At 39.2% G+C, this 27,092-nt stretch overlaps 4 protein-coding genes across 5 annotated transcripts in view; 3 read left to right on the forward strand and 1 right to left on the reverse strand.

Moving 5' to 3' along the window:
* The first annotated feature begins 738 nt into the window (after positions 1–738).
* trpm6 (transient receptor potential cation channel, subfamily M, member 6) lies at positions 739–10,894 on the forward strand. The gene is given in 22 exon segments (XM_061986185.2): positions 739–866; positions 1,095–1,308; positions 2,504–2,628; positions 2,726–2,897; positions 3,430–3,604; positions 3,759–3,882; positions 3,961–4,033; positions 4,161–4,261; positions 5,030–5,164; positions 5,713–5,766; positions 5,909–6,043; positions 6,111–6,236; positions 7,925–8,193; positions 8,393–8,621; positions 8,784–8,903; positions 8,905–9,126; positions 9,331–9,459; positions 9,566–9,817; positions 9,930–10,104; positions 10,244–10,358; positions 10,443–10,639; positions 10,749–10,894. Coding segments are annotated over 22 exon segments (3,375 nt in total). The 5' UTR covers positions 739–779.
* A 129-nt stretch (positions 10,895–11,023) lies between these two features.
* On the forward strand, positions 11,024–14,739 carry LOC140679279 (uncharacterized). The gene is made up of 5 exons (XM_072914370.1): positions 11,024–11,467; positions 11,546–12,161; positions 14,312–14,400; positions 14,521–14,623; positions 14,708–14,739. Exons 1-5 carry the CDS (start codon positions 11,024–11,026, stop codon positions 14,737–14,739), a joined length of 1,284 nt encoding a protein of 427 aa, XP_072770471.1.
* A 51-nt stretch (positions 14,740–14,790) lies between these two features.
* Positions 14,791–22,962, forward strand: LOC133623148 (transient receptor potential cation channel subfamily M member 6-like). Its single transcript, XM_072914337.1, has 11 exons — positions 14,791–14,828; positions 14,947–15,011; positions 15,096–15,121; positions 15,312–15,362; positions 15,507–15,572; positions 15,675–15,970; positions 16,995–17,077; positions 17,155–17,360; positions 17,430–17,481; positions 21,679–21,791; positions 22,484–22,962. Exons 1-11 carry the CDS (start codon positions 14,796–14,798, stop codon positions 22,591–22,593), a joined length of 1,101 nt encoding a protein of 366 aa, XP_072770438.1. The 5' UTR covers positions 14,791–14,795; the 3' UTR covers positions 22,594–22,962.
* rorb (RAR-related orphan receptor B) overlaps positions 22,951–27,092 on the reverse strand; it is a 67,030-nt gene continuing 62,888 nt past the window's right edge. For both annotated transcript variants that reach the window (XM_061986187.1, XM_061986186.1), the window contains exon 10: positions 22,951–26,937. In XM_061986187.1, coding sequence (XP_061842171.1) covers positions 26,773–26,937 — 165 coding nt within the window. In that variant the 3' untranslated portion in view covers positions 22,951–26,772. The remainder of the gene's footprint in view (positions 26,938–27,092) is intronic.

The raw sequence follows: 27,092 nt of genomic DNA on the forward strand, positions 1-27,092 counted from the left end.
ATTGTACACGCAATCTTAATAGATCACACACATATAACATTGTACATATAATATTGTATACATAGTTTGTTCATGCTGTTTAGCGCATGGTGTTTTAATATTAGTAGATCGGGCCCTTTGTGATCGCATTTATTTGCATTTCTTTCTTTTTTTTTTTTTACAAGGAAAATATCTAAATGTCAGTTGAGTTGCAGGTTTAGCTACAATATACTGCATTAGAATTGCATTTTATTGTTACTTATTTAGAACTATCTATCCATCCATTTTCTACCGCTTGTCCCTTTCGGAGACGTGGGGGTCGCTGGAGCCTATCCCAGCTGCATTTGGGCGGTAGGCGGGGTACACCCTGGACAAGTCGCCACCTCATCGCAGTTATTTAGAACTAATTCAGTTGTTTTTTGTTATCTTATTTAAATACATATGTTCCACTTTTATAATGTTCTACTATATTGTTTAAACATTACTGTTAAACAGAAAATTTATTTTTTTCTTTGTTTCAATGAAGATATTTCAAATAACACATTTTAGAGCGATAATAATAATAATAATACCATACTGTAAAACTGTGATATTTTTGCCCCAGGTTATCATAACGTCAGGACCTCATATCTCAACCTTGCCTGGTTTTGACAGACTCCCTCACAACCCTACTAATTGTAAACTGTCAATTGTCTAGGTGCTGCTGTGGTCGTCTGATAGTGGAACACTCTTGGCAAGACTCCCCTCCCCCCACAGTCATCTGTCCTGTTCCTGGTCAGGATGAGGCGGAGGACTGGTCCATGGAACGCCACACCAGTGTCAGTCCCACAGACTCCTTTGGGACCATAGACTTTCAGGACAATGCAACACGCGTCTGTCGGGCTAAGGTCAGTGTTTTGACAGTGCAGTATGTGGGCTCAAGGCCAATAAAGGTCGCTTCTTTCTTTCTTGAAAAGTCACGGTTAACGCTTGTTTCAGCGTAAACACCAGATGGGTTAAGACTTGATAGTATCTTTAACTAGACAATTATTGTGGCAATCAGCAAAGTGAACCAGAATAGAACATCTAGAGATGCCAATAGATATTTGCAGTAATTCCATGTGCATCCTCTACAGTTTGTGCGTGTGGCTGTGGACACAAAGCCAGAGGCGCTTCTCCAACTGATGCTGAAGGAGTGGCAGATGGAGAGACCCAAGCTCCTATTAACTGTCCATGGAGGCTGTGAAAACTTCACCCTCCCTCCCAAAGTCAAACACTCCCTCAGTAAAGGTCTGATAACAGCAGCTCGCAGCACAGATGCATGGATACTTACTGATGGTATCAATACTGGTAAGTGTTTTTTTTAACATAATAGTTTGTGATCAGTGTGCTTAAAATAGTAGCTAAGATTTTTTGAATTATGTTTTATAAATTATAATTCTTTATAAGTAACAGTATTTAACTTTCTTGGCAGTAACACATTGAAATGTAGCCACAGAGGATGATATTTGATGTCAACCTTGGCCATACTTGCCAACCTTGAGACCTCCGATTTCGGGATGTGTGGGGGGAGCGTGGTTGGGGCGGGGGCGTGGTTAAGAGGGAGGAGTATATTTACAGCTAGAATTCACCAAGTCAAGTATTTCATATATATATTGTATATATATAAGAAATACTTGACTTTCAGTGAATTCTAGCTATATATATATATATATATATATATATATATATATATATATATATATATATATATATTATTTTTTATTTTTTATTTTTTTTAATTTTGTTATATATATATATATGTATATATATATATATATATATATATATAAATAAGAGAAATACTTGAATTTCAGTGTTCATTTATTTACACATATACACACACATTACACTCATCTACTCATTGTTGAGTTAAGGGTTGAATTGTCCATCCTTGTTCTATTCTCTGTCACTATTTTTCTAACCATGCTGAACACCCTCTCTGATGATGCATTCTGCTTCGTCTCCTTGTTGTGTGCGCAGTTGTGCATTGCACTCTCTAAAAGCCCTAGATGTTATTGTCACATATGCATGTACAGTAAATGGCAGTATTGTCCTGTTTAAGAGTGTCACAACATTGCTGTTTACGGCAGACGAACTGCTTTACGGTAGACGAAAACGTGACTGCTGTTGTTGTGTGTTGTTACCGCGCTGGGAGGACGTTAATGAAACTGCCTAACAATAAACCCACATAAGAAGCCAAGAACTCGCCCTCGATCATTCTACAGTTATAACGTGATTAGGCAGGCACGCTGTTTATATTGTGGGAAAGCGGACGTGAAAACAGGCTGTCGACACGTCACTCAGGTCCGCCTGAATTTCGGGAGATTTTCGGGAGAAAATTTGTCCCGGGAGGTTTTCGGGAGAGGCGCTGAATTTCGTGAGTCTCCCGGAAAATCCGGGAGGGTTGGCAAGTATGAGCTGGGCTGAGTTAAATTTCACATTTGTATAATTTGGATAGTTAGATGCTTGCTGTGCAATCATCTACTCTTGGTAACTTATTTAGGTGTGTCCAAGTATGTGGGTGAGGCAGTGAAAACCTTTGGTGGCCACAACTTGAGGAAGAGGAACACGGTTGGGATCACACCATGGGGAGTGATTGACAACAACACAGACTTAATAGGAAGCGATGTGAGGAATCTAATTGTGTTTTATTAATATTCAATAATATTTGAAAGTTTTTAACAATACACCACACATCTTTTGCACGCTGCTTTACGTGATTTAGGTCTTCAGGCCCTACCAGCCACTGGGGAACCCTTTGAGCAAGAGAGTCTGTCTTAATAGTTTTCACTCCCACTTTCTCCTCGTGGATGATGGAACTTTGGGGAAATATGGTTGCCAACAAGGCCTCAGGATGAAGCTGGAGAAACACATTCAGCTACTGAAGATCCACCCTCGTGAGTAGTGTGTTTTTCACAACAAAAAAAAGCAAAACGGTCTTGGTGTCACTTCTTTGCCTGTCTTTTGCCCTAAGCAGTACAGTTGTCAAAATGTACTAACATAACTGACTCTATCACTTTGTTTTACTATCCCTCTATAGGGTTATTGTTTATATATTATCTACTAAACGTGTCAAATCGGTACTTTTGAAACATTGCAGAGCTTAAACGATGCCCGAACCAAAAAGAAAACATACACATTTTGTCCAAAACATCTTTATATTTTTATGCAATTTTGTGACATGCAAGTTGAACAAAATACTAGTTTAGATACTAACAAAATTATATAAATAAAATAGAATATGAATAAAATTAATTGAGCAAATGGAAGTTAGGTGTAATAAACTGCATGTGTTGTCATATTCCATCCATCTATCCATTTTCTACTGCTTGTCTCTGGGGGTCGCTGTAGCCTATCTACAGTAAATTAAAAAAACAAAAACATATTGTGTGCTAAACAGTGTTTTATTATATTCTCTCCACTCTGTAGGATTGAACCAAAGGGTGCCGATGGTCTGTGTGGTAGTTGAGGGCGGCCCTGTCATTGTGTCCACAGTACTGGACTATGTCAGCAATAACCCTCCTGTGCCGGTGTTTGTATTTGAAGGATCTGGCAGGGCTGCTGACCTCCTTGCTTTCTTACACAAGCAGACTGCTATTGACAGGTGTGTAGTGTGTACACAGGTAATATTAGCGGTGGATGATCTCATGATTTGTGTAAAAAAAAAATACCCACACTCCCACATTGCAATGTTTCCTCTGATTCATGAAATGTGTACAATTTGCCAAACATAATTACGTTGAATTCTTGTTTTCTAGACAGTTAGATGCAGATATTAAACAGGACTTTCTTGTACGGATCAGAGATGTGTTTGGTGTAGATAGAGAGGAAGCATCTCGCCTCTGCACTCTCCTCCTGGAATGCATGGATCACAGACAATCTGTAGGTGAAAGTGCAATTAAATGTAATATGTTATGATTGGCACTTAAATCCACTGATGTATTTCACTATGTATTTCAGATCACCATATTTGATTCTGAGTCAGATGACCACGTGGCCACAGATGCAGCCATTTTGACCACCACGCTCAAGGGTATTGAACTCAACTTTTTAACATTTAGACTCACCAGGATAGCAAAACAAATTAGTAAACGAAACATCAATCAACGAGGTGTAAAACAAGTGTGTGTAAGTGTTCCATTTGTCTATGTAATAAACAGGCACAAAAGCCAGCTCTGCAGAGCAGTTGAATGTGACTCTAGCTTGGGACAGGGCTGACATTGCACAGAAAGATGTTCTCGTGCATGGACAACATTGGCAGGTACGACTGAAGACTGTGGCTGCATTTACAACACAAGTTAATGCATAAACTCTGATATATATGTTTTGGCTTCAATATCACTGCACTGTACTGTAAACTTGTGGCCTTCAATTTTTTTTGTTTGTGGCCCTTGCATCTCAGTCTTGAATGTGAATTATTTATTATTATTAGATTCCTGCGGTCTATCCGCACAAACTTTGGTGTGACAGAGAGCCTTCAGTTGGTTTCTAGCGCAAACATAGCCATGGCCAAAAAGGCCCACCTGCAGGAATATTAAAAATTTCACAAAAAAACACCAAAAAGCCGTCAAGAAATTGCCACCAGCCCTTGTTGCGCAGTGTCGAAAGGACCCGAACCAAAAGAAAAAAAACACACAAAACAACAAGACATCAAAAATACAAAAAGAGGACACAGATGAGCGCAGAGCTCCTGCAACCAGCAGCCACTACAGTGGTGCCATCTTGGGGGAAAAAAAAAATCTATTGAGGGTTAAGCCTCTTCTGTCTTTGTATTTTAATTTTCCTGAGGGAACTCTCCTGAAGGAATCAATAAAGTACTATCTATCTATCTATCTATCTATCTATTTTTGTAAAGGGTCCTTATGTGCTATGTGCTTTTTTGTCATTGTTCATGTTGTAAATATTTCCGTAGTTACATTAGTTTGACATTTTATGATTTTATGGAACTGAAAATAATAGGGTTCTCAACTGACCTAACTTATTTGCCTATTCATTGCTGCTCCCTGATTGTGTAATCCTCTGTGTCAAGGTGGGTTCCTTGGAACAAGCCATGCTGGATTCTCTGGTGATGGACCGTGTCAGTTTTGTCAAACTGCTGATTGACAACGGCATGACAATGAGTCGCTTCCTCAATGTGGGTCGCCTGGAGGAGCTTTATAACATGGTAAATATATATATTTACTATAAATTTATCTAGGAGTAATTGCTGCTTTAATTTTTTTCAACATAAAAAGTATGTGTAGTTATGCTTTTCTTCTTGTTTTTATGTGGCCTTCTCTTCATGTACAAACAGAAGAAAGAAACTTATTTTGTTTACAACGCTTGAAGTGCAACTTGCAAACAGTGATTTTGACTGAAATCGCAATGATAAACTAAATGTCCCAAATATATTTTGTGCTTTTGGGTCATTTGCATTCAGCCGTTGTTTAGGATGCTGTTGAGATCATAGGATGCTTTGTCATGTGTGCGCTTGCTTTCTCTCCATTCTCACTTACCTTCATCTTTTGCGTATCAAGAAATGTTTACTTATTTATAACCTCGGGATAATAAGTCCCTCTAAGAAGCAAATTGGTGCCAGGGCTGTTGCTGCACATATAACATTTGGACTTCTGTCTTATTGCCACATCATTAAAAAGTAACCATAGTTTTTTTTGTCCTAACAAAACACAAGTATGTGTTCATTATTAATAATAATTATGGAATTTTTTTCAGCCCCAGGGCCACACAGGCCATTTTCTTCACCACCTTGTAGAAGATGTGAAACAGGTAAGTGTAAGGATGATACAAAAATGTTACATTTAGGGAGAACGTTTCATTAGAATACTGTATGTGTGCATATTTGTTTTACATATGTATAATATTCATTTACTCATTGTGGTGTGTATGTGTACTGTATGTGTGTGAGCAGACCTCTCTTCCTCTAGGTTACCGGCTTTCTCTCATTGACATGGGCTTGGTTATAGAGTACCTCATAGGAGGAGCATACCGCAGCACTTATACACGCAAACACTTCCGAGCTACTTACAACCAACTGCAAGACAAGGTGAACTTAATTTGTTGTCTATTAGAAATGTTTTCTAGTAATGCTCTCTACTTTATTATGATTACAGGAAGGTAAACGAGTCAGTACGTTTTCCTTGTCCAAACAAAAAAGAGGAATGATACCAAACTTGCAGGAAAGCAAAAATCATCAGGACCCCCATTTCTTTAGAACTGCTCAGCCTTACAAATGCAAGGTGGGTCAGAGATTATTTTAATATTTTAATAAGGAAGGTAATTATCAAATCTGGTACACTTATCTGCCATATATCTGTATGAACTATACTGCTATTTGGATGTAATTCCCTCACTTGGATTCTAAACTGATCTCTGGAGTGATTCAGCATGTAATCAAGGTACTGACAACCAGCACATTATGTATTCATACACTCCATAAAATTGTACAAGTGACAATAACGATCTTCTTTTTCTTTTTCTTTTTCTTCTACAATTTACATTTCTACTCCAATGTGTGCATGTTCAACATAATGGTAATGTGCTTGGCCCGACAGCAATGTCGGAATGATTCAAAACCAAAATTTAATTTAGAAATGCAGCATTTGTTACATTCTGATGTTACCTCTTGATATGGAGAAATGGTAGGCTAAATGGTGTTATCAATAACGTCTTTCTTTAAAGGGTACCTATTTTGATTTAACACACTTCCTTATGGTGTGGATAATATTTACACTTTGGTGTAAATTTTGTACCACAGTCACATTTTTAACACCCTTTCTGAGTATCCCTACGGTTAGTTTTTGGGGGCTGTTTTTTTAGATTCAAGTAAATGTGCAATCAAATGTACACTCATCACCACTATTTTTTTTTAGACACGGTCGAAAATAAACTTCATAGCATATCTCACTGCGTGTTGCACATCGGTGTTATTGTGCGCATGCCACGATCAGATGAAAGTAATACTTTATCCACAACTATATTTATGTGCTAAGCCTAACACAGCTTTATTGAAAACTGTAAATGAACTCCCTGTATTTACAACCGTTTTACAAAATAAACAAATACTCAATTGACTCACAGCTTTATCTCTTGTGATTCTTTAACACAACCTCTTTAATGCGCCTTATAATTCGGTGCGCCTTTTGTATGAAAATAGGTGCGCTCTAATGGTCCGAAAAATACGGTAATCCAGAAAAGAGGAAAATCATCATAAGTCCCCGTTAAAAAAAGAGTTGCTCACAATAATAGCACGACAGACAAGAACAGTTCCAATGTCCAACAGAATCCCAAGAACTCCTCAAAGCGAGGACAGGAAGCCATGTAAAGACTTGCACTGCCATGTGAAACACAAACAATGATCTGACAACAAACACAGAGTCACATGTGAACGAAATACTAATGATAAGTAAATTACTAATCCACCACAGTGCCAAAAAGGAAAAGGAACTGTCAAAATAAGAAGCCTCAACAGGAAATCACATAAAAACAAAACTATCAGTCCCACCTATCACACGGAGCATAACAGCAATCATATAAATGCTGCAAGAAAACGAAAACAAAATAAAAATGCGGCAAATGCCAAAAACACAGAAAACCCCTAAAACAATGTAGCCCGGCAAACTTCCTTTTGTTTTGTGTACAGCATTTCTTACATGCATGTTTGTTTTTGGCAATTGCCACATTTTTTTAAACATTTGTTTTTGATCTTGCAGTTTGTGGTGTTAGTTTTGTGTTTTGAATAATTTTTGTCTTTTGAGCATTTTGAGGTTGCTGCACGTTTGCCCCTATCAGCCACCATAGTAATGTTAGTTTAACCACAAACCTGTCTCGCGTACCTTGACAAATACATCCTCATTTTTGTCCTCTTTCATTTCTTTTTCTAGCCTTGTTCTCCTACAATTTATTTTATCTACATATTTCAATCCAGGACCAAAATAAGCCACATGGTACCACTGGAAAGGCTGTGTGGATCCCTGGTATTAGCGAAACACCGATTGTCTCCTTCAACTTTAACGACCTCTTCGTGTGGGCCGTGCTCCAGCAGCGGCAGGAGATGGCACTGTTCCTGTGGCAGCATGGCGAAGAGGCGCTTGCTCGGGCCGCAGTGGGCTGCAAGCTTTACCGCTCCATGGCCTTTGAGGCACGGCAAAGCAGCATGAATGACAACATTGCAGAACAATTCAAAGCTTATTCACTGTGAGTCTTACAAAATAAAAGTCATGATTTTTTAAACTATTTTAAATACTGTTGCATAATTCAATTCCAATCTGTATCTTAAATTAATAATTTTTATTTTAAGGAGCAGTTTAACTACCCGTTATCTGTGGTACTTTTTTGTGTTTTCCCTTGCTTGTTTTGGAAATTAATATTACATCGGTTGTGTGTTGTGTCTTAGGGAATTTGGTCAGCTGGCGGTGAATTTATTAGACTGTGCTTTTCGCCAGAATGAGAAGATGGCCATGAAGTTGCTTACTTCAGAGATGGAGGCGTGGAGCCACTTTACCTGCCTGCAAATTGCAGTTTCTTCTTGCCATCGACCCTTTGTGTCGCACTCTTGCACGCAGACCCTCCTCACCGATCTCTGGACCGGCCCCCTAAATATGAGGAAAAACTCTTTTTTGAAGGTAACAGGGTTTATTGGAGATGCAATTTTGATATATGTAGTCACTGAAAGGAGAAATATGAATGTATGGGAAGTTTTAATTTATTTGTTGAGATTATTTTGTATTGTCAGGTGTTGAGATCCTATTGTTATTAACTCTTTGGATTTTATTTCTTTATTTTAGATAATTTTGAGCCTTCTTCTGCCTCCTGCAATCTTGCTTCTGGAATTCAAAAGCAAAGCTGAAATGTGCCATGTGCCCCAGTCTCATGAGGCAATTTTATTTGTACGTGACACTCTAAAGACCGGAGCAACTCACGAGGAAATCGATCACCTGGTAAATTGGCACATATTGTACACAACAAACTGTGTGTCGTCTTTTAACTGGATTTATCATTTGGAATCCCATCTCACAGGGTAATCAGGATGCAGAGCATAGACTGCCATTCACTGGGCATTGTGCGTCATGGATCACAAGGCTCTATGAATTTTACACAGCTCCAGTTGTTAAGTTCTGCTTCCATACAGTAGGTGACCTGCATTGTGTCAGGCATAAAAATACAAAATATGCATCTGTGTGATACAGCAAAAGATACAGTAGACCCATGCCCTTCTTATTACATGTTCTACTGTATATTTACTATAAATGTATATTTCACAGTATGAATGGAAGAGTCTTTCATTGCTTTTTTAAAATGAAGTTAATCTTCTTGTGACTGTGTCTGTTGTAGATGTGGTACCTGGCCTTCCTGATGTTATTTTCCTACACCATCTTAGTGAAGATGGGAGATGAACCCAGCGTCCAGGAGTGGTTGGTCATTTTGTATATCTTGTCTACTGCAGTGGAGAAAACCAGAGAGGTGAGGAAGCCATCAGGTAGTGGGGTTAAAAAGTGAATGGATATTTAAAGTAAAGTGGAATTACAAGGATTACTAATAAATATCAATAATATATATCCTTCATCAGGTGCTAATGTCAGAACCGAGACAGCTGAGACAGAAGCTAAAGATTTGGTTCTCAGAGTACTGGAACTTATCAGACTTCATTGCCATCATTCTCTTCCTGGCTGGTTTGACGATGCGTTGGCATGATGATCCATACCGGACAGCCGGGCGGATTACCTACTGTCTGGATATTATATTTTGGTTTGTCAGGGTCATGGATCTGCTGGCTGTCAATCAACATGCTGGCCCTTACCTCACAATGATCACCAAGATGGTGTGTATATATACATATATTATTACTATACTTTATTACTTAATGACATACATTATTATATCCATTACCTTTTTATTTAATACTTATGTATTTTCTCCATGTTTTTATCCAGACTTCTAACATGTTCTTTATTGTGGTCATGATGGCGATAGTACTACTGAGTTTTGGAGTGTCCAGGAAGGCCATCCTATCCCCGTATGAGGCCCCATCATGGAGCTTAGCTCGTGATGTTGTGTTCCAGCCTTACTGGATGATCTTTGGAGAGGTCTACGCTTCTGAGATCGATCGTTAGTGGTTTAGTAATGACTTGATCCTATTGTGCAATGTAACCTTGATTGCTTCAGCAATGCTAGCCATACTACAATGCAAGGGTCATTGTCTTTACATGTATGCTAATAAGTGGATTGCATTTGTTTGTATTACCAGCATGTGATGATGGTCATTCATGTCCTCCTGCTTCCTTTCTCACGGCATTCCTTCAGGCGGTCTATATGTTCTTTCAGTACATCATCATGGTCAACATTCTCATAGCGTTTTTTAAGTAAGTACTTAAGCAAAAAAAAAAAAAAAATACATGTTTTTTTTGGAAGCCTTTTTATCACAATGGTTGTCTTTTCATCATCAGCAACATCTACTTTGATATGGCGTCAACGTCCAACAAGTTGTGGAAGTACAATCGCTATCGTTACATAATGACCTATCAGGACAGACCGTGGCTGCCTCCACCTCTAATTCTCCTCAGTCACGTGACTCTTGGTTTGAGAGCTATTTATAGGCACTTTAACAGGGATGCTGAGGGGGAAGAAAGGGGTTCTGGACTTAGTGAGTACTAGACTGCCACACAAGTCATCAGTTTTCTATATTCACATTTTGTGTTGACGAAATCTTTGGTACAAAATTTAGCCTTCTTTTCTCTTATATGTTTCGCCAGAGCTCTACTTAGGCCATGATGACCGTAAGAAGCTTCATGAATTTGAGGAGAAATGTGTAAAGGCCTACATTCATGAGCAAAATGAAGCTCTTCACAGCAGTCAGATGAAGAGGATCAGAGTGACAGCTGACAGGTTAGATTTATAGTGTTGCTGTAACTTACATAAATCCCCGTTTATGCTTTTGTGATTTTGATATTGTACCGTTTGTGCAGTTTTATGGTTGTTTCGGTGCTTGATTTAGTGTGCATCAGTAGTAGAAACTGATTTGTACAGTATGTGTCCCTCTAGAGCAGAAGAGATGTGCACAATGGTGGGAGAAGTCTCAGAGAAAGTCAACATCATACAGGACAGCCTTGTCGACTTGGACTGTCACCTGGGTCAACTACAAGACCTGTCAGTGCAGGGTGTAGACACAATAACCCTGCTCTCCGCTTCTGATAATCTGCAACAAGAGGAGGCTCGCCTGGTTCAATGCCGGTCAATCACATCATCCCAGCACGTCTTCCCTCACAGCTGGGCTCTTCTCCACAGAAGTGGTGCGGACTGTGATGTGGCTAATATGAAACAGCTGGTTTCCAAGCCTTCTAAAAGTACTCCACCTTCCTTGCTCAAAGTCTACCCTCTTAGACGTACATCACAGGAGTCCCACCTAGAAGTCAGAGGGAGCAATGGGGAAAGAGAAGGACAGATTGAGCAGGGAAGTGTAGGAAAAATGGAGGTATTGTTTCAAATCTGTATTTTTGTTGAAAAAAAATTGGTACAAGTATGTTCAACAACACTTTTTTTTTTACAATAGGATTCACATTTGGCTGAGGCTCACCATCGCATTCTAGGCATTTCTCGAACTCCATCGCAAGTTTCATGTTTGCACATGAATGGAGTTGGAAGCTCATTCAGTGGTTTGAGTGATCAGACACCTTTTGAGTCGTACGGACCATCTTGCTGCGGGTCTCCTCTTTCTCTCAGGTTTAGTGACAGAGGGCTGGAGTCACTGTATTATAAATTGTGGAGCTGTGACCCACTACTAAATCATGAGGAAATTGACATGGAAGAAGAGGAAGAGGATAGAGAAGTCAATGGATGTGATGAAGTAAAAGAACAGAAAGAAAAAGACCATGAACATCTTCTTTCTGACCCTGGAAACATCTCTCAGAGTTTTGCAAATCATAACTTCCGTCAGAATGATTGCCAGACCAAATCTTCGGTAAAGCCCTCAAGGTGGGCCTTGTCAAGAAAGCACCCTTACGGCTACAGTAGATCTTTGTCATCCAGTGTAGAGAATATGACATTCTCTGGGGTATCCCCACATCCATGGAAGGGATCCGATCCTAGCCTTGTAGACCCAACAAACAAGCATGCTGCACAAAAAAGTTTCAAAGATGACGCATCATTACAATGGAGCAGGCATAGAGGTACTGTTCTCCGATACAACCTTCAAATTAGAGCTCTTCAAATGAATACAATTTACTGATCCATCATCATATTTTAATCGGATTAAAACTATTAACGCAATCAGTGTGTCTGCAGCAAATAATTACTCAAAAATCACTGAAACGCCTACATCAATACATTTTAGGCACTTTCTCCAAGTAGTGTTACTTGCTGCACCAAATGTACAGTTGATCCGATATTCAAAAGCTGCAGAACCAAATATAGAAGAACCTAAACACCACGTTAGCCCTCTCAATGCGAAATTTGAGTACAAAAAAGAACATAACGTAACAGTCGACCAACATAAAGTACATTGGTACCGCGACTTATACTAATGATAATGGATTAGATTTACTGTATGTAGCGCTTTTCTGATACTCAAAGTGCTGAGAACTGAGAACTTATTATTTATTCACTCCATTTTCACGGTGGTTTGTACTCTTTCGGGCTACATTATACACCCCCCGCTACCACCAAACCCCGCCCCCCAACCCCGCCCACCTCAACCGACGCACAGAGGGGGGGTTGATGTGTGGGGGGGCGGGGTTTGGTGGTAGCGGGGGTGTATAATGTAACCCGAAAGAGTTAGGGCTGCATGGGATTCTGGGTATTTGTTCTGTTGTGTTTATGTTGTGTTACGGTGCGGATGTTCTCCCGAAATGTGTTTGTCATTCTTGTTTGGTGTGGGTTCACAGTGTGGCGCATATTAGTAAGAGTGTTAAAGTTGTTTATACGGCCACCCTGAGTGTGACCTGTATGGCTGTTGATCAAGTATGCCTTGCAGTCACTCATGTGTGTCTGCAGAAGCCTCATATAACATGTAACTGGGCTGGCACGCTGTATGTACAGGTTGTAGAGGGCGCTAAAGGCAATGCCATCACGGCACGCCCTTATTATTGTTGTTAGGGTGAAAATCAGCAGACATTCGAGAGAATAGTTGCGCTGAAATTTGGGAGTCTCCCGGAAAAATCGGGAGGGTTGGCAAGTATGACGCTGTCAAGCGCCATTCATATAAAACTCGCGGGCCGCACTAACATTACATTTTCACATTAAGGTGCGGGCCGCGCGTCTGAGACCCCTGGTTTATACATAGCACAAAGCAAAAAATAAGTTTGTATGCAGTGTTATTTCATTTTAAATTTCAAAAGAGTTTTGTGGCTCCCATTGTTTTCTTTAATTTGTGAAAAGGGTCAAAATTGCTCTTTGAGTGGTAAAGGTTGCCGACCCCTGGTCTAGGCAGTCTGTCAGATGTGTTTCTTAGGTGGCTTCCTCTTCACCATGTTCAGCCTGCAGAAAAATTTGTTGCAATGTTCATCACACGCCTCGTCCCATGTGGGAATGTAACGATGACGAAAACCGCGTGTAATGGCTCTAATGGCCTGATGAGAAGTTTGCAGAGGCCTGAGTAAGCAGAATCTAGGTTGGAAGTGGGTGGTGCGGGTACTGTCACAGAGGTATATCCCCAAGTTGGGGCAATTGAAGTCACTGGCATATATGTATGCAGGATGGATTAAAAGCAGGGATTGGAATATACATTTTAAATGTATGTTCAGTTTGTCTTAGACAATGTTTGGCCTCTCATCTGAGCAGGCTTCATCAATTAATTCAAGATATAGATTAGTCAGATCCAATCTAAGAGACTACAGACTGGTTGACTAGATCTCATGCTCATAGACCTAGATTGGTCAGCTTTAGTCTACTAGTCTCTTAGACTAGATCTGACCAATCTAAAACTATGTGTATAAACTGATGAGTGCTGTTTGTATGAGAGGCCAAACGTCTTCGAGGACAATCGGGACTCCAATTGGGATCGATTGAATGTCCTGAGAATACAAAGACCATGATGAATGAGTACATCCAAAGACAATTAAAATAGATTATATTTAATTGATATTATATATTGGATAATTAATCCAAATCAATCCACAATTCCACCGCCACCCTGTGATTAATTTAATTGAAATATTTAATCGTTTGACAGCACTAGTTTGAACATTAAAAAAGAAAGATAACATTGATAATACAAGTCATTTGACAAATATGTGTTATGTAACAATTGAGATTCTATTTTCTATTTCTGAGCTCCTTTTTAAATGTCTTGGTGCCTGGTTTCTAATCTTTGATCCTGTAGATTGGTCCAAGTCATCTGACTTCACCTTGAACAGAAGAATGAGCCCTAACAGGAAGACTGTCAAAATACAAGAGAGCTGCCCCGACAACGTAAGAGTTACTTTGCTGTTTTGTCAAATATGTATTTTGCTTTGCGCACACACTTTGCGCCTGTGTTTATTCAACCTCTGTAGTCTTTTATGATGTCCATTTTTTTGTGCTTTTAAATAGGAAACCCTGCCAACACATATGTCTGCTGCTTGCTGGAAAAGAAAGCGAAGGCTAAGAGGACAACCTACATGTTGGTCTGCTTCAACTAGTCTCAGTCAGCTCAGTAAGGACTGTTTTGAAATGGTGTCCATACATAATGTTAGCTTTCAGTCATTTATGTGCAATACAGCACCATGGCATACACTAGGATACGAGATGGTAGCAAAATGCATCTGTTAATGGACATCAATTGTTAAGATTCGTAACATTGTCTTTTTTTTTAAGATGTTGAACCTATGGATTTGCAGAAGCACAATTTTTCTCACCAGGTAGTGTAAATGTTAGCAGTTTTTCAATATACATTATATTATTTGATTGTTAGTTGTGGAAGTATTTGATACATATTGGAAGTCACCGTGTTTGTATTATATTCCCTTTGGCATTCAGGATGTGTGTAGTCCTACTCATTCAGCATGGAATAGCTGGACCCGATCAATTAGCCACAGGTCTTTGTAAGTACGCCTGTCTTCTTTTGGCCTCAGTGGCCATAGACACTTGATTGTCAACTACACTCAATTCTTATGTTTCTACTCCAGGTTACAGAGCAGTAGAGTCACTGAAGGTATTTCTAAAATATATATTTAGTATCATATATATCTAGATACATTTTTTTAAAAGGTAAAACAGAAATACATCTTAACAACTGAATGTATGTAATTGAACATGCAATTATAGAAGACACATCTCACTGAGATATATGCTAAATAGATTATTGTGTTTGTACTAAATTACTATCCTTTGATAATTTGCAGGCAGGAGTCCCTCATTCCAGTCCACTGATACATTGTATCCACATTATTCAGGTATTAATAAAAATATATAATTTGTAATATACTTTTTCTTTTTTTGCACACATCCTACGTTGTCAACACATAGCATTGTTACTTGGTTTTGGAGGTTAATTAAGGCTTTCAGAAGTTTTGATTGCACATTGTGTATTTCAACAGCTATGGAGAGAAACAATCTGATGAGACTGGCTCATACCATCCCTTTTACTCCAATTTCCATTCTTGGTACTTCATTTGTTCAATCTTGTATAGCCCCTAACTATAATTTTTCAGGGCAACACATGCTTGCTATGAATTTTGTGTCATCCCATTTCTCACTTTCTGCAGGTGGCGAAGAGGTCAGCATTTATTCTTTGGAGGAAGTTTGCTCGTCGGCTGACCCTGAATCCAGCACACCTTCATGGTCTCCCCGAGTCCTGTCTGCATTGCTTCAGCCTCTCCCTAGTGAAGAAGGATCTTTGGATGGTGGTCTTCGGCGGGGCTGCAGGGTGCTGTGCACATGGGCCGAGCAGGATGTGCTTATACCTGGTCTGGTATATGTGGTCAAAGCCTTCAAACCAGAGGTGGTGTGTGCTTGGCAGAGGTACTTTCGTGGTTGTACAGCACTCCAGCTTTGTTTGAGGGTGAGTTGATACTTCTGCAGTGGTACCTCAACTTAAGAGTGCCCAAACATAAGAGTGTTTTGAAATAAGAGCTGTTTTTTGGCTGTTTGTTATGATTTAAGTTGAAGGAGCAAAAATGTGAGTTACAAGCTCCCCGCCATTAGTTGGCCTAGAAAATGCCACAGTGAACTCCGTAAAATCCGACCAAAATAGCTGGTCTTACGCGCTAGCATTAGCTTTTAGCTATAGATCAACTTACCTTTGTTTTTCCAATCATGGGAAGGAAGAAAGTGGGAGTAAAGGACAGTGCCGAGAAGAAGTGGATGATATTTATCGAATTAAAGAAAACAATGATCAAAAACATGACTGCATGTTGCCAAATTGGCAAAGCAATTTGAGCGAATCACTGCTAGTCTGTACTGACGCAGAATTAGTCTAACGTCAGACAAGGATGTAAAAATAATATCTAAACAACGTTCATTTTTCCATGAAAATATGGAAAAGCTGCTGATGTGTGTTTGACATAGAAACATCTCGAAGTCCACTCTCCAAGGTAAACGCTGTACATTATTATTACAATACTTTATAGAACTACTACAGCTGTTTGTAGTACATTTATTGTATTATTTTTATACAATATCTCTTATCTCAACGTTTGTTTTTATTTTTAGAAGGCATGTCACAAGTTAACGTTATGCTATTTGGGCGGGGCAAGCACCAATTAAATTGATCTAAATTATTTTAATGGACAGTGTTGATTTGAGATATACGTGTTTTGAGATACAAGCTCTGTCAAAGAAACAATTAAGCTCATAAATTGAGGTTCTACTGCAGTTAAAGGCACACTGTGACAGTTGACAGATGGCGTCACTTGCAAGTGCTCTTTGGTCAGTACAAGAGGAAAATATTACTTGCAGCTTGCAGCCACTGAGATGCAGACACAGTTTAGTAATGTTGTTATAAATATACACTCATCCAAAATGTGTCTGTTGCTGTCCATAGCTATAACCTTAATGCCACATGTGTACGTTTTCTATGTTTAAAGGAAATCCAGCAGCAGAGGGCAGCACACAAGATGATGCTCATTTTCAACCAGATCAAACCTGTTGGCATTAGCCATTCACCAAAGTATGCGCATCGGAGTGTGATTTATGTTGCACTTTTTATTGCTTCTGTTTTCACTTGTCATCATGTTACCTTGACAGATTTCTGGATGTTTCATTAGTCTTATGGCATTCAAATGGAGAGTGGCTTACTATAGAAAGAAACATGTCTGGTAACTTCAGAAAGTACAACAACAACACAGGTGAGGAGATCACGCCCTCTTCTTCATTAGAAGAGCTGCTCTTAGCGTTCTCACACTGGACTTATGAGTACTCATGCAGAGAACTACTGGTGCTTGATATACAAGGTGGGTTTTACTACTCCGTGAGAGTATGTCACATGGTAGCACTTTTAAAAACCGTCTTTGTCATGACAGGAGTAGGTGAGGAGCTGACTGATCCAACAGTCATTATGGGAGAAAAGCTCAGGTATTACATACTTAGCTCAAGTTATCTAAAATGTTGTACTTGAAACTAGGGATGTTCCGATCAAGGTTTTATGCTGCCGATTCCGATACCGATCATCCATGACTGAGCTCGGTTGATGGTGAATGTGGTTAGAGTCCTGAGATCGGTAGGTTGTTAGTTCAAACCCCGGCCGAGTCATACCTAAGACTATAAAAATGGGACCCATTACCTCCCTGCTTGGCACTCAGCATCAAGGGTTGGAACTGGGGATTAAATCACCAAAAATGATTCCCGGGTGTGGCCACCACTGCTGCCCACTGCTCCCCTCACCTCCCAGGGGGTGATCAAGGGGATGGGTCAAATGCAGAGGACACATTTCACCACACCTAGTGTGTGTGTGACAATCATTGGTACTTTAACTTTAACTTAACTTATTGACAGTTTACCAATATCAACATAATATTTAAACAAGTACCTTATTTTCTTTAATTACATACAATTTGACTAACTAAACAAAAACAAACACTACTGTGTTACTCATATAAATCATGTTGATGTTGCACTTATTGTCCTACTGTAAACATGTAAACATTACATAACCAACAAAAAAATATTTTGAGGGAAAATAAATCAATCTGATCACTCTATTGATCATATAGCAGTGGTTCTTAACCTGGGTTCGATCGAACCCTAGGGGTTCAGTGAGTCGGCCTCAGGGGTTCGGCGGAGCCTGCGCCACGGAGGTAAAGACACATCCGACTTATCGTGTAAATAAAAACTTCTCCCTATCAGCGTATTATGGATACCCCCAAACAATGTTCCCTCTAATTTTCCATCTGATTTGCAGGTTGTTTGATTGATCTATTGAAACTTTTACTAGCAGATTGCAAAGGAAGAGAATACATTATATGAAACAGTACAGTTTACACAGTACAGTACATATTCCGTACAATTGACCACTAAATGGTAACACCCGAATACGTTTTTCAACTTTTTTAAGTTGGGGTCCACGTTAATCAATTCATGGTAATGTGTGTAAGGTGTGTAATTTGTTGTGAGTTCATGCACTGTGTTGGTTTTGTTCTTTGAACAAGGTGATGTTCATGCACGGTTCATTTTGTGCACCAGTAAAAAAAACATATTTTCTTGAATTTGAAAAAAAACATTTTATTTTTCACAGAAGAAGGGTTCAGTGAATGCGCATATGAAACTGGTGGGGTTCGGTACCTCCAACAAGGTTAAGAACCACTGTCATATAGTGATATCACCCTTAAAATCGATACTACCAATCTATACGTGTCTACTGACTGCGACAATGCTGACCCACTAGACAGTTGTTATATTATCCTCTCTCTAGACCAGTGGTTCTTAACCTGGGTTCGATCGAACCCTAGGGGTTCGGCGGAGTCTCGCCACGGATGTAAAGACACATCCGACTTATCGTGTAAATAAAAACTTCTCCCTATTGGCGTATTATGGATGAACCCAAACAATGTTCCCTCTAATTTTCCATCTGATTTGCAGGTTTTTTTTATTGATTAATTGATTTAAACTTTTACTAGTAGATTGCAAAGGAAGAGAATACATTATATGAAACAGTACAGTTTACACAGTACAGTACATATTCCGTACAATTGATCACTAAATGGTAACACCTGAATAAGTTTTTCAACTTGTTTAAGTCGGGGTCCACCTAAATCAATTCATGGTAATGTGTGTATGGTGTGTAATTTGTTGTGAGTTCATGCACTCTGTTGGTTTTGTTCTTTGAACAAGGTGATGTTCATGCACCAGTAAAAAAACATAACCTTTTCTTGAATTGAAAAAATATTTTATTTTTCACTAAAGAATGTGCATATGAAACTGGTGGGGTTCGGTACCTCCAACAAGGTTAAGAACTACTGCTCTAGACTCTTACTAATCTACGTGTCAATTTCCTGTTAGTATCAGCTTACTTAACCTACTCAGTGGCCTAGTGGTTAGAGTGTCCGCCCTGAGATCGGTAGGTTGTGAGTTCAAACCCCGGCCGAGTCATACCAAAGACTATAAAAATGGGACCCATTACCTCCCTGCTTGGCACTCAGCATCAAGGGTTGGAATTGGGGGTTAAATCACCAAAAATGATTCCCGGGTGCGGCACCGCTGCTGCCCACTGCTCCCCTCACCTCCCAGGGGGTGATCAAGGGGATGGGTCAAATGCAGAGGACACATTTCACCACACCTAGTGTGTGTGTGACAATCATTGGGACTTTAACTTTAACTTTAACTTTCTGCTGCAACATGGTTACAGGTACACTTCTTAAACTTTACTAAACGCTTATTTCTTGGTGTTGTTCAAAGCTAGGTTAGCTTAGCTATTTAGCATGACTCATCGTGGAAAGAAAAAAAATGTAAAATGAAAAATGTTTTATTAAATTGTTATATGTATCCAGTGATTATACTATAAAGTTATTTTCCATTTAACTTAATCAGTTTTAGATTATTTTTATTTAAAATCGCTGAATTTTCACATTTGCCGTTCAAATACTGAGAAGAGACGGTGCGGTGAACAGCAGCCAGTTGAGGCACGTCACTGCGTTGTGCCTCACCATGGATTGCGGACTCGGCTAACTGCTGGCCTGCTGTGCAGTGAGACCGTATTGCTATATGAACTATATTATACATTTCCATAGTTTAGTTAGCTGAGGTATATAATGTACAGTGTATTTTGTCAACAACTGTATGTGTGTAACGTATTTCTTGTGCTGAGCGATCATAAAACGGCTGCAAAAGACGCACTGGCTGAGGTTCGCAGTAATCCCGCCTCCTGCACCCCCGCCGTAGAATCGGCGGGGGTGCAGGGGGTGCAGGATACAACACTCCCTGACGGGAGTGTTGTATCAACTAAAGCCCACACTTAAACTTTCCACGTGCAAGATTGAATCTATTTAAAAGTTATTTCATAAAAAGCCAAAAAGTGCAAAAACAATAATGTTCGTGTTGGAGGAGTTGTGAATGACTGCAGGTGCACCTAATTCACAACTCCTCCAACACGAACATTATTGTTTTTGCATTTTTTGGCTTCTTATTAAATAACTTTTGTAACCTATTTTTATGGGCTTTCCTCTTTGTGATGTTAAGTTCCTGTTATGCGCTGTTATACAGTATATGCCTTGAGCTCTTATTTTGAAGGCGCTAAGAGCGGAAGTGATGACACGTTGGAGTGGAGCGGAGGTTTTTGAAAGAATGTAAATAAAGTGGTCCTCGTGTAAACTGGAGCCTCCGTGTTTGACATTTTGTAGTTTCATACAGTATAGGCGACATTTATAAACCCCCGGTTACACTTTTTTAAATAGATTCGATCTTGCACGTGGAAAGTTTAAGTGAGGGCTTTAGTTGATATAACACTCCCGTCAGGGGGTACATTAATCCAGCACAACAGCGGCGCATGTACTTCATTTATAAGTAAAGGTAAGACCATAATAACGTTTTTTTAATTAAATGTGCTTTTTTGTGTGCTACAGTTTGTAAGTGTAAAGTTAAAGTTAAGTTAAAGTACCAATGATTGTCACACACACACTAGGTGTAATGAAATTTGTCCTCTGCATTTGACCCATCCCCTTGATCACCCCCTGGAAGGTGAGGGGAGCAGTGGGCAGCAGCGGCGCTGCGCCCGGGAATAATTTTTGGTGATTTAACCCCCAATTCCAACCCTTGATGCTGAGTGCCAAGCAGGGAAGAATGCTGGTATGAGCTTTTAAACATAACCTGTTAACTGCTGCCAATCAAATGGTGAATAAGATACTCTTTAGGGTTCATATGTTTGTAAATCTGACTGTGATGAAGTCAGTGCCTCACCAGCCATCAACCTCACCGCACGTCACTGGCATGACTGCTTCTCTTTTCTTGGTGTGTAACATGTTTAGTTAGCCTGGTCCTCCAGTGATAATATACATTATAATAATACCTACGATACTAAGAAATGCAGTTAATTTGCCATAACAGAGGTGATTTTTATTAGTTTAGGGGAGCGGCTCCACACACTGTGTATGGCGATACATCATTAGCTGCTAGCCGCTTGTCAGCCAGAGAGGATCTGCGTTTGTAATCGACATTAAAAGGCATTAAATGACAATCGCCGATCAGATACTTTTCACGAAAATCGTCTGATACTGATCGATCGATCGGCACATCCCTACTTGAAACACATTTGTCCTTTTTGTTGTGGTTTTTGTGCAGTGGTGGCAAAGGTGAGATGCTCTTTGGACCTGACAACTTGGGGGATTCTGCCATCAACGCTTTCCTGCAAAAACACTCATGCAGTGCCTACTGCAACATATTGGGCCTATCAGGTTAGAAATGACTTAGATAGGAAGAAAAGTAATTGGTACAGAGTAACATAATACTAACTATGTAAAGTTATTTTTTCAATATTTCTGTGTATGGGAATGTACTCACGCACTATGTCACCGCAGTGTTGTCACTCGGGAGGCCTAAGTTGGCTCTGAGATAAATCCCCAACAACTTCAAATAAAGACAACACACATCAACAGCCAGCTAATTAAGCCGCGAGTGTTCGTTTATTCCTATAACAACAGTAGTGTTCAAGGCGGGAGTTGCGGGGGGTGGGCGCTGCTTTGTGCGTTTGCGCTGCACAGCCTTTGATTACGTATTAATCATGTCTTTGTGTTGGCGATGTGCTGCTGAGACATTAGCTTTGATTAGCTATTAATTAACGTCTCTGGGTAGACACGATACCGGCATCCAGAGGATAACTTGCTCGGAATGAAACAGTGCTCAAAAACAAACAAGCGTGGCAGACAAACACACAAACATACAGTCACAGTTGTTTTGATATTTCAAAGGTACGTTGTGTTTCCTCTTCCTCCTCTTATGTCCTCTCCAAGATTTCTGTAACAAATCAAACCAAATTATTCATGATGGATGCATGGACTTCCTCAAAGCCCTGTCAGTATTCTCTTTCTTGTGGTAATCACTGTGATATTGGAGTGACATGTCGCTTACTGATGTTCCTTTTGTTCAGATTTAAGGAGGCATCTGGACACGTGTAGGTACAGCCGTGAGGCAGAGACCACATTGGGCGTAGCAGAACAAGAGGACGGCTCAAACCGACATGTAACCTTTGACCCATGAAGTAGGAAGAAAGGACACGTGCACCTTAGCAGTTCATGTACACAAACAACTCTGAAATCACACTTTTGAAGGTATTGGCTAGTTCCAGGTCATTGAAAAAATAGACATATGAGAGTCTGTAAGAGTTAAGAGGATTAAAAATAGAATCAGAAATATACCTACTGTAAATGCTGATATATTAATGGGCTCAAAACACAATGGATAATCCACCTTTGCTTATAATGCATTAGTTTACATTTTATCAGTTTACATCATTAAACATTCTGTGTTGAAATGTGGAAAATGTTTTTTGGTGAAACTGAAACATTTTTTATAATATTGTTGTGCATGTGCGGGGCGGAAAAAAACAGGCAGAAATGCATCCATAAAATTTATTGTATTTTTTCTTCCCACAACAAAATGTCTACAAAAGCGATAAAATATAGAATTTAACAAAAAAAATCACTTCAGACCTTCTCATTATATGTACACATATCAAAGGAGGACTCCGTAAAGGGCCCTGCATAGCTCTGAACTTCACCCCATTCTAATCCTTAACATGTGGATGTCTGCGACTCAATTAAATGCAAATTTATACATGCACACACACAGGCGCGCACACATATACTATCATTCTGATGTGAAAATGAAACTGCACAGATGAGTTCCTGGATTGATAGAGTCAGAGCTCAGAGTCCTGTGGAGTCCTCCATGACCAGATGAAGAAAGCATAAAATGTAAAAACTGTTAACAAATGCACATGTTCCTTGAAGTTTCCCCTTGTAATGATTGCTTCTCAAGTAAACTCGGGCAGTAAAACATCTATACAGTCCTTTTTTCCAATCATTCCTCTTCTCATTAGCTATGGCACTTTGAAAACAACAGAAATGTATTTTTTTATTTTTTATTTTTTGTTAGTCCTGTGTAAAAGAGGTTCTGTAAGCCCAATGACCTTTTTTAAGTATTGGTTACAGTGCTACATTTTGTTTTATTTGCTCTTGCTTGGACGCCAAGACATTCTAAATAATAAATTAACAATTTTCAACACTACTTCAATTGCACGCGTCTGTAATGCTTGGAGAAAGCTTACAAAGCATTGGTAGAGAAAATATCATCTCAGTCTCACAGTATCGCTTGTCTCTCTCACACACACTCACTCAGGTTCTTTTCAAAAAAGGTTGTAGAGTTTATAGGTGGAGTGTATTTGACAAAGTGTGTAGAAAATGGATTTTTAAAAGAATGTATCTGTCTGTGTTGATGGAGTGGTAAAGGCGTATTGCGTTCAGTCTCAACGCTGAATTGTACTCCATAACATTCAGAAAGTTTACCCTTCCCACATCATTCCCTCCCTCTGCAGGGTAAGGGTCTCTGATCCGGTTCAATAAGGCCAGCACAGAAAGGGCCGTTCATTGACTGGTGATAGTAACTCACACATTCGAAGGTATAAAGAAAAAAATAATGCATGTTTTATCTATATGAACAGTATCTTTTTAAATTGTTTGTGTATTAATAAAAACATTTTATTTAAAAGTCCTTCAGATTGTTGGAAAATGACTCCGGTCCTAAACCCACCCTGCCAATAATCCCTCCCAGGACCCCGCAATATCATGAGAAGAGAAAACACAAATATGCCCCAAAAGTTTCATTGCAATAAAACGTCATGCAAATAGAACAGAACAACAATAGGCTAGTAGTAATAGAAGAATAGTAGACATAATAAGAACAATAATAATAGTAAATAGTAATAAAATAAAAAATAATCTTACAATGCAAACATGACAGTAGTAAATGCCTCCAGTTCTTATTGCTACAGTATCTTACTTACAGTGTTGCGTTACCACTTGTTCTTGCCAGCACATCCTCTCTCACAACCCCATCCCTCCCCTCTGATTCACAGTCTAACAAGGGAAAAGGAAAACATCACACACCAAAACTTCATCGCCAGAGTCTGAATTCACTGTCCAACGGTGTTACGACGGTGCTCGATTCACAGTTTGCTAATGAACGTCACACACGATCCCAAAAGCAGCAAAATAAGCAATAAACGTAAGTGTACACGGACAATGTCGAGCAAATATATCTCTAGTAATGCTTATTATTATAGTCTGGGTACTAACGACCTTTGGACAGTGAATTCATGCTCTGTATACAACATGCACACACTGATCAAAGCCTTGTCTGGGCAGATTCCATTACCAGCCTATGCTGCGTTTTATCGCAAAAAGTCCATTAAATTACATTTTTTGTAAATTTTGCAAAAATATGAAACCCTTTTCTAATGCAAAGTCAGAAAAAGAGCTGCTCCCTGAGAGATGCTAGGCAGTGCATCAAGCCTTAATGAGTGATTGTCTTACAAAGTCACTGGCCACTAATCTGGGGTGACAAATGTTACTTGAATCTGATTTGAACGGCGAGCAATAATTTGACAAATAACTACGCAGGGTTAACATTTGGCCACTGTGTAAGGAACATATGCCCACTTTTAGTGCACATACAGTATGATTCACTTAAGTGCTGTGCCAAAATAGTGCCAATACAACTAAAAATGGATAGTTTTTTATTAATGTGGTCATTTAAGGTGATATGCTACCTCAATAGGATGACCCGATAGAAAAAATAATGCATATGGAGCACCCAGTGGCAGAATGCAGAAGTGCGCAAAGCTAAGTCTTTAGTGTCCTACCTGATAGAATATAATGTTTAATTTAAGTAGGTTGATGTTACACAGTGACCAAATTGTAGTTAACATAAAAGTAAGGCGGATCAATTCAAAACAAGGATATTTTTAAGTGCTATTAAATGTGTAACAGCTAACAAAAAAGCAACACAAGTGATTGTCTTATCACATTTTTCGAGAGGAATTGTCACATGTTTTGTTCAAACCCGGCAACCAGTGCTCTGTGTAACTGTGTTTACAGTCAGTGGTGGAATTTCGTACCATATATATAGACATAGGAATCAAATATAGTGCATTTTTTTTCAAATCGCTACCCTGTTCTAAACATAAAAAAGGAAAAAGAGATCAGAAAGGCAGTGTAAAAAGTTATTGCTCTGTGGGTTCCTTCATATTCAAAGCCTGGAGTGGTCCAGGACATCCAGGGACTAGATTGTGCAAAAAGTGATGGGAGGGATGAGGGCACAGAAATAATACAGGTCTTTGAAGATTGGAATGTTAAAAGTTAAATTCTTGTGTCTTTTGGTGAAAATTGCAACCACTCTAAAGTCAGTGTCCTTTTACATAAGGAATATGTTGGGAATGGTTGGAGATCAGGTTTATTTTGAAGTGGTAGCTTCTGATTGGTTCTTTCTGCTTGATTGTTCTGAAGCAGTCCAAATTTTTTGGACCTAGGTATTGCAGCAACAAAAAAAAATGTGATAGAACAGCAAACCTGCTGGATCATTTTTTTTTCTTTCAAAATATAATATCATTGTATACATCTTCACCTTGAAAAGTAGCAGTTATTTAAAAAACTCCTTCATATGTTCTCTTTACATCTCTAGAAGTTTGTAACAGAAGGATGCTGTTCCTTCTTTACATATTAACAGAATCCAGACAAGGCTTCTATATATCAGCAAACCCAGATTGACTCCCAGTATTCCTTTACAAGTCTCAACTTTACAAATTCTGTACACAAGAAACTATCTGTTCAAAGAAAAACACATCGACAAGGAATAATCAGCCATGATGGACTGTTGTATATTTAAATTAGGACTAACTTATTTTAACAGAAGTAATACTGGAATCCGCTCTGTTCAAGAAGAATATCTACAATAGCTTTTCTAATTTCACCCCCTCTCCCCCATCCAGCGTTTATTTTGGACAATTTATTCATCCCTAACAAAACCAACAAAGAGTTTTTTTTTAAATTCAAAATAAATTTAACTTACCCATATTTTACGAATAAAAGCATAAAATGTTCCTAGATTTTTAAAGTCTGTACATTTCTGGTCAGTCAGTTCAGGTCAGGATGCTCCTGCTAAGGTCGTGGCTTGGGCATTTTTCTTTTATATATACATTCTTCAGACTGTATCGGTGAACAGGATGGGATAAGTGCTGGACATTCCTAGTATTGTTGGCGGTAACTGTAAGTTTCTAGCAGGTGACCCTTCACTCCGCGATCTTAAATGGGACGGGGAGATGTGTGGAATTTGACGATCACTTTTGTGTTGTTCGTCCTCCACTGACGTTGTTTGTTGCAGTCACTTGGGCATGGCCATGGCAGAGTTTGGGTCAGGGTTGAAGAGTTCTTTATAGAGTGGAGGGAAGAGTACGTTGACTGTTTCTGGATGAAGCTGCTGGAAGGTTTGGAGCTCTTCAGTGTGGAGTGTACACAAAGCCGACAAAGTTGGGATACGACTGATGAGCTGTTAGAGAAAACAAACAATATATATGTAATTAGATAAACACACTAAACGTCTAAAAGGATCAATAGTCTTCCAAAACCTAAACCTGGGCCGCGTAAAAAATACTAGAAATGTTTTTAAAAGTATATGTAGAAAATGGATGGATTTTTTTTAAC

Source organism: Nerophis lumbriciformis, linkage group LG12 (assembly GCF_033978685.3).
Source record: "Nerophis lumbriciformis linkage group LG12, RoL_Nlum_v2.1, whole genome shotgun sequence".
NCBI classification, from domain to species: domain Eukaryota; kingdom Metazoa; phylum Chordata; class Actinopteri; order Syngnathiformes; family Syngnathidae; genus Nerophis; species Nerophis lumbriciformis.